This window comes from Oncorhynchus kisutch, linkage group LG14 (assembly GCF_002021735.2).
Source record: "Oncorhynchus kisutch isolate 150728-3 linkage group LG14, Okis_V2, whole genome shotgun sequence".
Taxonomy (NCBI): domain Eukaryota; kingdom Metazoa; phylum Chordata; class Actinopteri; order Salmoniformes; family Salmonidae; genus Oncorhynchus; species Oncorhynchus kisutch.
In genome coordinates this window covers 79,241,048-79,255,888 of record NC_034187.2, presented here as the reverse complement: position 1 = coordinate 79,255,888, position 14,841 = coordinate 79,241,048, and the positions used below count along the sequence as shown (strand labels likewise).

Genomic DNA, 14,841 nt, shown 5'->3' with positions numbered 1-14,841 from the left:
GTGCCTTTGAACAGGATATGGTAGTAGGTGCCTTTGAACTGGATGTGGTAGTAGGTGCCTTTGAACAGGATGTGGTAGTAGGTGCCTTTGAACAGGATGTGGTAGTAGGTGCCTTTAAACAGGATATGGTAGTAGGTGCCTTTGAACAGGATATGGTAGTAGGTGCCTTTAAACAGGATATGGTAGTAGGTGCCTTTGAACAGGATATGGTAGTAGGTGCCTTTAAACAGGATATGGTAGTAGGTGCCTTTAAACAGGATATGGTAGTAGGTGCCTTTAAACAGGATATGGTAGTAGGTGCCAAGCTAAATATTAGGAATGTGTTCCTAATGTTTGGTACAAGACTTGAAAATGGCTGTCTGTTCCTAATCTGTCTGTCTGTTCCTAATCTGTCTGTCTGTTCCTAATCTGGCTGTCTGTTCCTAATCTGGCTGTCTGTTCCTAATCTGGCTGTCTGTTCCTAATCTGGCTGTCTGTTCCTAATCTGGCTGTCTGTTCCTAATCTGGCTGTCTAATCCTAATCTGGCTGTCTATTCCCAATCTGACTGTCTGTTCCTAATCTGGCTGTCTAATCCTAATCTGGCTGTCTGTTCCTAATCTGGCTGTCTGTTCCTAATCTGGCTGTCTAGCATTCCTAATCTGGCTGTCTAGCATTCCTAATCTGGCTGTCTGTTCCTAATCTGGCTGTCTGTTCCTAATCTGGCTGTCTATTCCTAATCTGGCTGTCTGTTCCTAATCTGATGTTGGTCCCATTCCCTTTTTTAAGTTTAGTTCCAAGTTTAGTATGAAAAACCAATAGAAAACTATTACAAGCACTGCTCCAGATCACTTGATATCCACAACAAGAGGGAAAGGGACAGAGACCCAATTTAACTCAAACTAAATTGTCTATCATACAGCAGGTCAGAGACCCCACGCTCAAGTGTTTTGTCTGATTCAGCTCTGGGCGCCTGTGTTCGGAACCACACACACACACACACTAGAGCAGGTGGTGGTGTTCTTCTGGGTGTGTATGTTGTTGTCACAGTGATAAATAGTAACGCAGCTCTCCTTAGTCAGCGAAAGAGCCCCTTGCTGAATCTGTTGGCGCTGTCCCTGTCAACAAACACACACAGTCTTACCTTGGTTAGTTACTGTAACAGACTCTGGTTGCTGTGTTTCTCCTGTCTATAGTAAAGAATAGTGACAGATCAATAAGGTTAACTAAGTAGTCTGGTTACTAACTGTGTTGACCTTCGTGACAGATGTGTGTGAATAGGGTTAACTAAGTCAGATTTCAGGGGACCAATTGAGAAGCCCTTTGATTAAAAGCACAATTGACAGGCACACACACTGGCGTATGAGATCAATAATCTCTGTTACTCCCACAGCAATAGTTCCCCCAGCAGAGAGCATGTCTCCTCTTGTAAGATATCAAGATGGATGCCTGAGGTCAGTGTGCGTACGGCAACCAGTCGTTTCTCTCAGCTGTCCCAGGAACTGTCTATGAAATCTACACCACCATCTAGCGTTTCCATAGTTTTATTTCAATGTTATAAGAAGCCTATAGAAAAATATTGTAATTTCCTGATATACAGTACATGAATATACAGCAGGAGGTGAAGCTAACCTGCCTCCTGGAGAGTTACTGGGTGTGTAGGTTTCTGCTTCGGGATCTGGTTAGAGCACTGCTGGAGAAAAGCAGCTCTCCAGGAGGAGGGATACCCACAGCAGCTCTACGGGAGGAGGGTTACCCACAGCAGCTCTACAGGAGGAGGGTTACCCACAGCAGCTCTACCCACAGCAGCTCTACAGGAGGGTTACCCACAGCAGCTCTACAGGAGGAGGGATACCCACAGCAGCTCTACAGGAGGAGGGTTACCCACAGCAGCTCTACAGGAGGACGGTTACCCACAGCAGCTCTACCCACAGCAGCTCTACAGGAGGAGGGTTACCCACAGCAGCTCTACAGGAAGATGGTTACACACAGCAGTTCTACAGGAGGACGGTTACCCACAGCAGCTCTACCCACAGCAGCTCTACAGGAGGAGGGTTACCCACAGCAGCTCTACAGGAGGAGGGTTACACACAGCAGCTCTACAGGAGGACGGTTACACACAGCAGCTCTACCCACAGCAGCTCTACAGGAAGATGGTTACACACAGCAGCTCTACAGGAGGACGGTTACCCACAGCAGCTGTACAGGAGGATGGTTACCCACAGCAGCTCTACAGGAGGAGGGTTACACACAGCAGCTCTACAGGAGGACGGTTACACACAGCAGCTCTACAGGAGGACGGTTACCCACAGCAGCTCTACAGGAGGACGGTTACCCACAGCAGCTCTACAGGAGGACGGTTACACACAGCAGCTCTACAGGAGGAGGGTTACACACAGCAGCTCTACAGGAGGACGGTTACCCACAGCAGCTCTACCCACAGCAGCTCTACCCACAGCAGCTCTACAGGAAGACGGTTACACACAGCAGCTCTACAGGAGGACGGTTACCCACAGCAGCTCTACAGGAGGACGGTTACCCACAGCAGTTCTACAAGAGGAGGGTTACCCACAGCAGCTCTACAGGAGGAGGGTTACACACAGCAGCTCTACAGGAGGACAGTTACCCACAGCAGCTCTACAGGAGGACGGTTACCCACAGCAGCTCTACAGGAGGACGGTTACCCACAGCAGCTCTACAGTGTGCATCGTTGGTTGTATGTCTGATACTTTAAAGAATTCCATATTCTGCTCTGCATGAAATTGCTAAAGCACTGTTCCTTCATACACCATACACCTACATTCATATAGCCAGAACCAGAGGGAGAGAGAGGAATGGGAGAGAGATTTAAAATAAATTGCATGCGTGTTTTGTGATCATTAGTTTGAAGTGTCTGATTGGCTGTGTGTCCCTCCTGTCTGCGAGGGCATATGTCATGTGACTCTGTGTATTGGGACTATCAGAACTCGTAACAACTTGTCCAAGAATAGCATTCATTGTTGTTTTATTTTGGGAAACTTCTTCCATCTGTGTTGAAGTTCTCTACACACAGCTGTGTAATAATGCTGCTCAGCTCTGTTACACGATGTCACTCCGTTGTCAGGGCAACAAGTTGTGTCCATCATCAGGGCAACAAGGTGTGTACATCATCAGGGCAACAAGGTGTGTCCATTGTCAGGGTTACAAGATGTGCCAGTTGTCAGGGCAACAAGGTGTGTACATCATCAGGGCAACAAGGTGTGTCCATTGTCAGGGTTACAAGATGTGCCAGTTGTCAGGGCAACAAGGTGTGTACATCATCAGGGCAACAAGTTGTGTCCATTGTCAGAGCAACAAGGTGGTTCCATTGTCAGGGTTACAAGATGTGCCAGTTGTCAGGGCAACAAGGTGTGTACATCATCAGGGCAACAAGTTGTGTCCATCATCAGGGCAACAAGGTGTGTCCATTGTCAGAGCAACAAGGTGGTTCCATTGTCAGGGTTACAAGATGTGCCAGTTGTCAGGGCAACAAGGTGTGTCCATTGTTAAGGAGATGTGGTGTTAGCATTGTAGGAGATCTGGGGAATCCCATTGCTGGAGTTGTCAAGGATCTCCTGTTGGAAAAACACGCACACACACACACACACACACACGTTATTATCACTCAGCTGTGGATTGTCACTGAGGAGCAATTAAGAGTAATGTATGATTGCTGTCAAAGCTTGTGAGTGTGTGTTTTGTTTCTTACGAAAGATCCGTGTGTGTATGAATCCTTCTCAGCCATCTCGTGTGAGTGGTGTAATGAGTGTTCTCTCTCCAGAAACATCCTCTGTTGTTCTGAATTGGCCAGACGACAGGTTAACCAGGTTGAGAGAGTACAGGAAGAGAGACCTACGGGAGAGAGGGAGATGACTAATTGAATTTAATGATGCCAGAATCTGAATGTTACCTTTTCATATACATACGGAGACGTTTTCATGCAGGTTAGAGGAGGTATTGGGTCAGCGTCGCACACCTCAACTACCTGGAGTTGGAATGAGTTGATAATAGTGTCATGTAATGTAATATAATGTTTAACTATATTTCAGTGTTTTCTAGTGTTTCATAGCGTTGCAAACCCAGGCAGGCAATAGTCATGGCTGCTAGGTGTAGGGAACGAAGAGAGTCTGGTCGTCGTGACAACGCCCTAACGAACTGGAAGTTGAGAATCCCTCCAATCAGACCACAGATACAGCAAGCTGAGAACAGAATCATCTGGAGAGGGAGAGAGGGAGGGAGAGAGACAGAGAGAGAAAGAGAGGGAGAGAGATTGAAAGAGACAGAGAGAGGGATGGAGAGAGATTGAAAGAGACAGAGAGAGAAAGAGAGGGAGGGAAAGAGAGAGGGAGAGAGATTGAAAGAGACAGAGAGAAAGAGAGGGAGGGAAAGAGAGAGGGAGAGAGATTGAAAGAGACAGAGAGAAAGAGAGGGAGGGAAAGAGAGAGGGAGAGAGATTGAAAGAGACAGAGAGAAAGAGAGGGAGGGAAAGAGAGAGGGAGAGAGATTGAAAGAGACAGAGAGAAAGAGAGGGAGGGAAAGAGAGAGGGAGAGAGATTGAAAGAGACAGAGAGGGAGGGAGAGAGGGAAAATGGAGAGAGAGAAAAAAACAAGAGAAAGAACAAAGCGCTATAAATACAAACAGACTTAAATGACTGCTCCTGCAAATACTATAGCCACCTTGTCAGCAGAAACACATGGTGAAATGGAACACGGTTTATAGTTTCCTGCTCTATACCTGAAAATGAGATGGAACACGGTTTATAGTTTCCTGCTCTATACCTGAAAATGAGATGGAACACACTGTAAATACTGGGCTGTGGTTCAGTACTATACATAATTATCCACACACACACACACACTTCTGACTTTTCCTGGGAGCTCAGTTACAGTGAACAAGCCTCTAAGTATCCTGTCCCACTCAGAGGCCCCACACCCTTTATGTGTGTGTGTAGATAGACACGTTAGGTTTCCTAATGTAACACATGCCTTCACTAAATGTCCGCATGGAAAATCAGAGCTCCTGTTTCAGTCATTATCCATTGTTTGGAAACACATCAGACTCCAGAGAAACACTAACCTAGCATAACCTAATCATCACACAGAGATTGGGGGAGGATAGGAGATGGAGAGTCAGAGGAGAGAGAGGGTTGACTGCTGAGAGAAGAGGAGAGCGAGACATACGCCCAGGCCGTGAGCCAAGCAACAGCCCCATCCTCAGATGCTCAGCATGCTTTGCTCAAACCTAATTGTCCGGGCCTAAACCACACGAATAACAACACTGGACACTATAGACCACAAAGCATCCTGGAATATACACGGTCTTAGTCAAAACAGGAATATTTTACATTTGGCTAGAAATGGAAATAATCTCAACAGAGAATAATGTTCTCCTGTGTGCTACCTATATCCCCCCACTAGAATCCCCATACATTAATGAAGACAGCTTCTCCATCCTAGAGGGGTAGATCAATCATTTTCTGCCCAGGGACATGTACTAGTCTGTGGTGACCTAAATGCCAGAACTGGACAAGAACCCAACATTCTCAGCACACAGGGGGACACGCACCTTCCTGGAGGTGTCAGCATTCCTTCCCAAAATATGCCCCCCTAGACAAAACTACGACAAAACAACCAACAAAAATGTGTCACCACTCCTGCAGGTCTGTCGCACGCTGGGTCTGTACATAGTCAATGGTTGGCTTCGGTGATACTCCTTTAGTAGGTACACCCTCAGCTCATTCCCTGGCAGTGGTCGACTACTTCATCACTGACCGATCGAGAGTCTCTCAGAGCATTCACAGTCAGCCAACTAACACCCCTATCAGATCACAGCGAAATCACAATCTACTTGAACAGAGTAATACTAAACCATGAGTTATCGAAGCTGAACAAACTGCTGGTTGTTAAGAAATGCTATAGATGGACAGAGGTTAGTGTAGAAATCTACCAACTAACAATTAGCTTACAATAAATCCCTCCTAGGCAACTTCCTGGACAAAATGTTTCCCTGCAGTAGTGGTGTAAACTTAGCAGTATGAAGCCTGAACAGTAAATTTGACATATCAGTTAACATATTGTATGAAATGTAAAACAATTCTAGCAGAAAACCTAAGAAGGGTCTCCTGAGGGGCGCAGGGGTCTAAAGCCCCCCCTAAAGCTGTGCCACTGGAGATTCTGGGTTCGAGTCCAGGCTCTGTCTCAGGGGTCTAAAGCCCCCCCCTAAAGCTGTGCCACTGGAGATTCTGGGTTCGAGTCCAGGCTCTGTCTCAGGGGTCTAAAGCCCCCCCTAAAGCTGTGCCACTGGAGATTCTGGGTTCGAATCCAGGCTCTGTCGCGACAGGGAGACCCATGGGGCGGCACACAATTGTCCCAATGTCATCCGGGTTTGGCCTGCAGGGATGTCCTTGTCCCATCACACACTAGCAACTCCTGTTCTGGGCTGTGTGCAGTGCACGCTGACACGGTCACCAGGTGTACAGTGTTTACTCCACCACATTGGTGAGGCTGGCTTCTGGGTTAAGTGGGCATTGTGCCAAGAAGCAGTGTGGCTTGGCTGGGTTGTGTTTCGGAGGACGCACGGCTCTCGACCTTCACCTCTCCCGAGTCCATACGGGAGTTGCAGCAATGAGACAAGACTGTAACTACCAATAATTTAAAAAATATATTTAAAAAACCTAAGAAAATGAACAACAATGAGAAATGGTTTAATGAAGAAAGCAAAAACCATTGAAAGATATTGAGAATATCCAACCTGTCACATTTACCCACGCTCCCCCTCTCTGGCGCACGTCGACAGTGTGGTGATTATTACACGCACCTGTCACCATCGCTACGCGCACCTGCGACTCATGAGACTCACCTGGACTGCATCACTTAAATTATTTCCATCCCTCTATCTGTCACTCCCTCGGGTTCGTTCCCCAGTCAGCCTTGTTGTTATGTTCCTGTTCTTATGTCCAGACGCCGTTTGTGTTTTGTCTTCATGTTTATTTATTATTAAAGCCACACCCCCGTACTTGCTTGTCGTCTCCCAGCATCTGCGTTACACAACCAAACACACAGAGACCCAGAAAAGGATAACCTTCACTAAAACAATACAGATATACACTACGAGGAAAGAACAGCAGGTCAGAAATCAGCTCAATGTGATTGAAGAATCTGTAGAATCTAACCACTTCTGGGAAACACTAAACAAACAACATGAAGAGTTATATATCCCAAAACGGAGATGTATGGATAAACCACTTCTCCAATCTCCCTTCAACACAAAAAGGCCTGTGGTGTTGTTGACCTACTAATCAAAATGATCAAATATACAAACCACAAATTAAAAAGATATTTTCTTGACCGTTTCAACATTATCCTCAGCTCTGGCATCTTCCCCAGTGTTTCGAACCAAGGTCTGATCAATCAATCCACAGAAGTAGAGAGAAATCTGACCCCGATAATTACAGTGGAACCTGTGTCAACAGTAATCCTCTGCAGTATCATCAACAGTAGAGTCCATTTCCTCTGCGAAAACAACGTCCTGAGCAAATGTCAAATTGGCTTCTTACCAAAATATCGTACGACAGACCACATATACACCTTACACACCCTAATTGACAAACAAACCAACCAAAACATGCTTTGTTGATTTCAAAAAAGCTTTTGACTCAATTTGGAATGACGGTCTGCTTTAGAAATGAATGGAAAGCGGTGTTGGGGGATAAACATATGACATCAAATCAATGTACATAAACAAATGTGCAGTTAAAATTGGTAAAAAACAAACATGTATTTCCACAGGCCCATGGGGTGAGACAGGCATGCAACTTGGGCCCACTGTTTGCAGATGATCTGATGCATCTGTCAGCAACCAAGGAGGGCCTACAGCAGCACCTAGATCTTCTGCATAGAATCTGACAGACCTGGGCCCTGATAGATCTGGGTCCTGACAGACCTGGACCCTGACAGACCTGGGCCCTAACAGTCCTGGGTCCTGACAGATCTGGGTGCTGACAGACCTGGGCCCTGACAAACCTGGGCCCTGACAGACCTGGGCCCTGACAGATCTGGGCCCTGACAGACCTGGGCCCTGACAGTAAATCTCAGTAAGACAAAAATAATGGGTTTCCAAAAAAGGTCCAGTTGCCAGGACAACAAATACAAATTCCATCTAGACACCGTTGTCCTAGAGCACACAAAGAATTATACCTACTTTGGCCTAAACATCAACGCCACAGGTGACTTCCATAAGGCTGTGAACGATCTAAGAGACAAGAAAGAAGGGCTTTCTATGCCATCAAAAGGAACATAAAACTTGACATCCCAACTAGGATCTGGCTAAAAAATACTTCAATCAGTTATAGAACCCACTGCTTTCTATGGTTGTGAGGTCTGGGGTTCACTCACCAACCAAGACTTCACGAAAATGGGACAAACAGCCAATTGAGACTGCATGCAGAAATCTGCTAAAATATCATTCATGTACAATGCATGTAAAGCAGAATCAGGAATCATTATTCAAATCCAGAAAAAAAGAGCTGTTAAATTCTACAACCACTTAAAAGGAAGTCATGCCCACACATTTCACGACAATGCCCTCCCCTACAGAGAGATCAACCTAGAGAAGAGTTCCCTCGGCCAGCTGATTCTGGGGCTCTGTTCACAAACAGACACCAGGACAGCAACAAAATTAGACCCAACCAAATTACAAGAGAAAAAAATATATATAACTGTTTGACACATTGGAAAGAATCAACCAAAAAACAGAGCAAACTGGAATGCTGTCTGTCCCTAAACAGAGAGTACACAGTAACAGAATATGACTATGACTATGTACAGACTCAGTTTGCATAGCCTTGCTATTGAGAGAGGCCACACAAGGCAGAACATCCTATGTGCCCACAGAATTAGGTAGAAACTATGCTGCACTTCCTTTCCTTCTGCTGCTAAAGGTATGGCTATATTAGAGACACATATTTCCCACAGATCACACAGACCCACAAAGAAATGTCAAAAAAAATCTAATTTTGATAGACGCACATATCTGTTAGGCGAAATGCTGCAGTATGCAATCCCAGTAGAAAACACCACGAAAACAGGACATCCAGTCGAGCACAAACTACATTGTAAATACAACCCATATTTATTTGTTTACTTATCTTCCCCTGCTATTTGTACTACAGCTATTTGCACATTGTTGAAAACCCTGTACATAGCTGATATTATAACATTTGAAATGTCTGTATCCTTTTGAAACCTTTGAGTGCAATGTTAATTTTGTTATGCTTTTTGTTGATGTTGTTTATTATCTACTCCACTTGCTTTGGCAATGTAAACATAGGTTTCCCATGGCAATAAAGCCCCTTTGGGGAGAGAGAGCGACTTCAGACAGGAGGGTAAGAGAGAGTGTGTGTGTGTGCGAGCGTGTGAGTGTGTGTGTGTGTGTGAGTGTGTGTGAGCGTGTGTGTGTGTGTGTGTGTGTGTGTGTGTGTGAGCGTATGTGTGTGTGTGTGTACTCACGATGAGTCCAGTCCTCTTCTTGGAACAGAGCACTCCACACATCCCACAGATTAGAAACTGAGAGAGAAAGAACAGAACCCAATCAGATCCGAATCCAAACCGGCTTTCATTGGTGGGAGCGCGGAAAAGTCATCCGAAGGGGAGACAGATGTAGAGAGCGGGAGATCTCACTGTATGAGGGATTCCTGAAAGACAGGACAGTCTCCACTTTGTTTACCAAAGTTTTTCGTAATTTCAACAAAATTGTATATTTTGACAGACAAATGTATCAGCTATCATACCATGTAAAGTAGCAACTGTCTAATTTTTAATTTTTTTTCTTCATAAAATGGAAGTTACTGGATTTAGGGATTTACTCTTGTCACACACTATAAAAGGCTTTCATTTGTACAATTATTGTCCAAGTTTTTAAAATCATTGATTATTTAATTCTAACGTTAGATTATTCAAATATGTTATAAAAATCTTTGAACTAATTAATGCTCCAGGGCTAATTTCGTTACCATTGTGGCATGTTTTTCTAGATGTAGAACATACAGAGCCCTCGGAAAGCATTCACACCTTTTGACTTTTTCACACATTTTGCTGAATTTAAAATGGATTAAATTGAACATTTGTGTCACTGGCCTCTACACCCGATATCCCATAATGTCAAAGTGGAATTATGTTTTCACCAATTAATTAAAAATGAAAAGCTGAAATGTCTTGAGTCAATAAGTATTCAACCCCTTTGTTATGGCAAGACTAAACAAGTTCAGGAGTAAAGATTTGCTTAACAAGTCACGTAATAAGTTGCATGAACTCACTGTGTACAATAATAGTGTTTAACATGATTTTTGAATGACTACCTCATCTCTGTACCCCACACATACAATCTGTAAGGTCCCTCAGTCAAGCCAGGTGGAGTTGACGGTTTATGCTCGTTGCCATGGTGATTCCAATACTGTTTGTTTAAATCTATCATAAGTAGAGAATTTTCTAGAGCATGAGTGGTCTTGTTGCACTAATGGGTAAATGAAGAAGGGGTCCTTATGGTGTAGCTGACCCTACTCATGCCCGATTCATTTAGGATTTAGACAAATCTGAACGACTTGACCAAATCTCCAGACACATCTTTAAGGAATTACAGTTTTAAGAAAAATATTATTTAAAGTCACAGAGGGCTATTGCAAGACCATAGTCAGTTAATGTCAATTATTGCTAGTTCCTTTTAAAAATTGTAAACACCTTTTTTGAAATTTGAGTTTGAAATGATCTATCTTTGCTCCAGACAAGGGCATTTCCAGGCATAGAGCCAACATGGAAATGAATACTTAAAGTTTTTTAAATTCACACCCAACACACACACACACACACACACACACACACACACACACACACACACACACACACACACACACACACACACACACACACACACACACACACACACACACACAGAGATGGTAAGCTAAAAGTTCTACGTACACACATGCCGCTCCAGATGGGAGAAGCGTCTCCTTGCTGCAGCTTGTGTTCCTCCCTGACCCGGCTCAGCCCCACGGCTCCCAGGACGATACTGGTCACCCCCAGACCCACCTCCAACACTGACAGCAGCAGCAGGCTCCACAGGATCTTTCGGCTGGAGCACATCCTGCCCGGGCATCCTCCTGGAGACCAGCCGGTCTGTCCTCCTAGGTTGGCCTCAGTCAGGAGGGTTGGCAGCAAAACGTTTTGAAACGAAAACTAGCGTTTCTTAAGCTACTCCCCGGATAACAGTCACGACTCTGATTAAATAAAGATGAACTGATAAGTTCAGGTCCCTGTTTCATCCCGTTTCAAAAAATGTCATGTTTTTGTGCCAACTAGCAACCCGAGCCTGGAGGAGCCGGTGTCCGCCTGTTGGCCCTTGGCGGGTGGCGTGATGTTAGTCCATATCCCGGTGCTGAGGAAAGTTCTGGAAGAGGAGATCAGGGAATGATGTCGAGTAGATTTTCATTTTTTATTTATTTAGCTATATATTTTTTTTATCAGACACTAACCTGCATGAACAAAGACTAGATCATTATTTCCAAATCCAAAAGTGAGTCGTCTCTGTCGCTGACAACGGGAGCTCCTCCGGTCAACACTGAGAGGAGAGCGGGCTGCTCTAAACTTCCCACTGGTTGGTTGTTAACGAGACTGGCTCCCGGTTGCTGTCCATGGTGCTTAAACGCTTGCGCAGACACACTCCCTTCTGCGACCTGAGCCACACGCACTCCAGTTCTCTCTCTGACACACACACACACACACACACACACACACACACACACACACACACACACACACACACACACACACACACACACACACACACACACACACACACACACACACACAAACACACACACACACACACAGAGAGACAGAGACACACACAGAGACAGAGACACACACAGAGACACACACAGAGACACACACAGAGACACACACAGAGACAGAGACACACACAGAGACACACACACACACAGAGACACACACAGAGACAGAGACACACACACACACAGACACAGAGACAGAGACACACACACACACAGAGACAGAGAGACTCACTCAGACAGTGGGACTCCTCCTCCTCCGGTCTTTCAGTTTAGTTTAGACTCCAGAGACTCTCGCATCCCCGCGCGACTCCCGGGCAGATTCACAGACACGAGCTGGTGTCATTAGCACAACCCTGGTAAACACAACAGCACTGGGCTTATCTTTCTCTCAAAGCCACACACACACTGAACTGAACAGCCAACCCCCAATAGACAGTAACCTACACAAACACCTGTAATGATGTGTTGAGGAGTGAAAGAAAATAGGTTTTGTGACATTGCACTTCCTGGTCCTTGTGGCTCTGAATGGGTTTGTTTGGGAGAAGCAGGAGACATCAACCCATTCAACATCTGAGACAAGAGTCTAAATCTAAAAGTATATCTGTTTTACTAAAATTCACCATATTTTACTTGTGACTTTTGAAAATGAATGTCTTATTTTTGCCTTTTGGTAGCAGCTGTTTTCCTGTTTGAGCACAAACCTCCTGTTTCATGTTTCTAAATCAACCCACCTGTTTCAATTTGCCATGCTACCTCATTGTATCCTTGCTGACACTGACCTGTCGTCACCTCTTCTATAGGCCTACCGATGACTGGCCCACTGTTCCCCTCTGTTACATAAAGGTCCGTTTCCATGCGCTTCTCTGCTCTGTGTGTAGTTACAGTGTAATGAATGGACTGATGCTATCTAAGAAACACAGATTATTAACATAACAACTTTCTACTGTTATAAATTAATATTCAGTAGAAATTGGGATGCCTGGAGTGGGGAAGGGGTCTGACAAAGTACTCACAATATATATATTTCTCTCTCTCTCTCAAATCAATTTCAATTCAATTTAAGTACAAAACGGAAAATAAATTAACATAAATATGGGTTGTATTTACAATGGTGTTTGTTCTTCACTGGTTGTCCTTTTCTTGTGGCAACAGGTCACAAATCTTGCTGCTGTGATGTCATACTGTGGAATTTCACCCAGTAGATATGGGAGTTTATCAAAATTGGGTTTGTTTTCAAATTCTTTGTGGATCTGTGTAATCTGAGGGAAATATGTGTCTCTAATATGGTCATACATTTGGCAGGAGGTTAGGAAGTGCAGCTAAGTTTCCACCTCATTTTGTGGGCAGTGTCTTCTCTTGAGAAACAGGTCTGCCTACGGCGGAGCAAGGCTATGCTCACTGAGTCTGTACATAGTCAAAGCTTTCCTTAAGTTTAGGTCAGGTATTCTGCCACTGTGTATTCTCTGTGTAGGGCCAAATAGCATTCTAGTTTGCTCTGTTTTTTTGTTAATTCTTTCCAATGTGCCAAGTAATTATCTTTTAGTTTTCTCATGATTTGTTTGGGTCTAATTGTGCTGCTGTCCTGGGGCTCTGTAGGGTGTGTTTGTGTTTGTGAACAGAGCCACAGGACCAGCTTGCTTAGGGGACTCTTCTCCAGTTTCATCTCTCTGTAGGTGATGGCTTTGTTATGGAAGGTTTGGGAATCGCTTCCTTTTAGGTGGTTGTAGAATTTAATGGCTCTTCTCTAGATTTGGATAATTAGTGGGTATCGACCTAATTCTGCTCTGCATTATTTGGTGTTTCACGTTGTACAGGATATGTTTGCTGAATTCTGCATGCATGCAGTCTCTCTCTCTCTCTCTCTCTCTCTCTCTCTCTCTCTCTCTCTCTCTCTCTCTCTCTCTCTCTCTCTCTCTCTCTCTCTCTCTCTCTCTCTCTCTCTCTCTCTCTCTCTCTCTCTCTCTCTCTCTCTCTCTCTCTCTCTCTCTCTCTCTCTCTCTCTCTCTCTCTCTCTCTCTCTCTGTGTACAGTGTTTACGAGTAATGTTGGGTGCTAGATGTTTGTTACTTACCTGGCAGCTTGGCTGTGAAGCTGTCACTGTGAGACAGTGTGAGTTGGGATTTACAGTCTGTTGGAGCGTTTTAAAGCTTTATACCTAAAGCACCCAAAATACCCAAGATGCCCATCTAGTTGGAGTTCCAGTGTCTCCCTCTCTGACCCCTCACCCTCTGTCCAGACACCCTCTCTGACCCCTCACAATCTGTCCAGACACCCTATCTGACCCCTCACCCTCTGTCCAGACACCCTCTGTCCAGACACCCTCTCTGACCCCTCACCCTCTGTCCAGACACCCTCTCTGACCCCTCACCCTCTGTCCAGACACCCTCTCTGACCCCTCACCCTCTGTTCAGACACCCTCTCTGACCCCTCACCCTCTGTCCAGGCATCTGTTTCATCTTCTGCTCCAGGCTGACTGTGACCTCCTCTGACATGGTCCTGGTCAAGTTAAGGTCCTGGTCCTGGTCCTGGTCAAGTTCAGGTCGGGTCGGGTCCTGGTCCTGGTCAAGTTAAGGTCGGGTTCTGGTCCTGGTCAAGTTCAGGTCGGGTCGGGTCCTGGTCCTGGTCAAGTTAAGGTCGGGTTCTGGTCCTGGTCAAGTTAAGGTCTGTTCCTGGTCCTGGTCAAGTTAAGGTTGGGTCCTGGTCAAGTTCAGGTCTGGCCCTGGTCAAGTTAAGGTCTGGTCCTGGTCAAGTTAAGGTCGGGTCCTGGTCCTGGTCAAGTTCAGGTCTGGTCCTGGTCAAGTTAAGGTATGGTCCTGGTCAAGTTAAGGTCGGGTCCTGGTCCTGGTCTGGGTATATTAGAAAAGACTGCATCCACGAGAGCTGCAGAACTGTCTCTTATCACCAGGCCAGTTACAGGTAAATGACAGATCAGAGGACAGGACAGAGAGAGGATATTAACAGGCAGTGACTATAACTATAGAAAAAACACTGTATTTGTAT

General features: G+C 45.2%; 1 protein-coding gene across 1 annotated transcript; it reads right to left on the bottom strand.

The window, feature by feature from the left end:
* Positions 1–1,510: 1,510 nt before the first annotated feature.
* Positions 1,511–12,189, bottom strand: LOC109879879 (transmembrane protein 196). Its single transcript, XM_020472074.2, has 6 exons — positions 11,524–12,189; positions 10,970–11,438; positions 9,503–9,559; positions 4,075–4,210; positions 3,705–3,847; positions 1,511–3,570 (listed from the first exon to the last, which is right to left on the bottom strand). Exons 2-6 carry the CDS (start codon positions 11,132–11,134, stop codon positions 3,502–3,504), a joined length of 570 nt encoding a protein of 189 aa, XP_020327663.1. The 5' UTR covers positions 11,135–11,438; positions 11,524–12,189; the 3' UTR covers positions 1,511–3,501.
* Between the last annotated feature and the right edge of the window lie 2,652 nt (positions 12,190–14,841).

Bases quoted from the DNA above. Each gene is read 5' to 3' on its own strand.
- LOC109879879 (XM_020472074.2), bottom strand. From the start codon at position 11,134: ATGTGCTCCAGCCGAAAGATCCTGTGGAGCCTGCTGCTGCTGTCAGTG. The intron at 3,848-4,074 runs GTTTGCAACGCT...TCTCTCCCGTAG, and splicing joins CATGACTATTGCCTGCCTGG to GTCTCTCTTCCTGTACTCTC. The intron at 3,571-3,704 runs GTAAGAAACAAA...TTTTTCCAACAG, and splicing joins CATACACACACGGATCTTTC to GAGATCCTTGACAACTCCAG.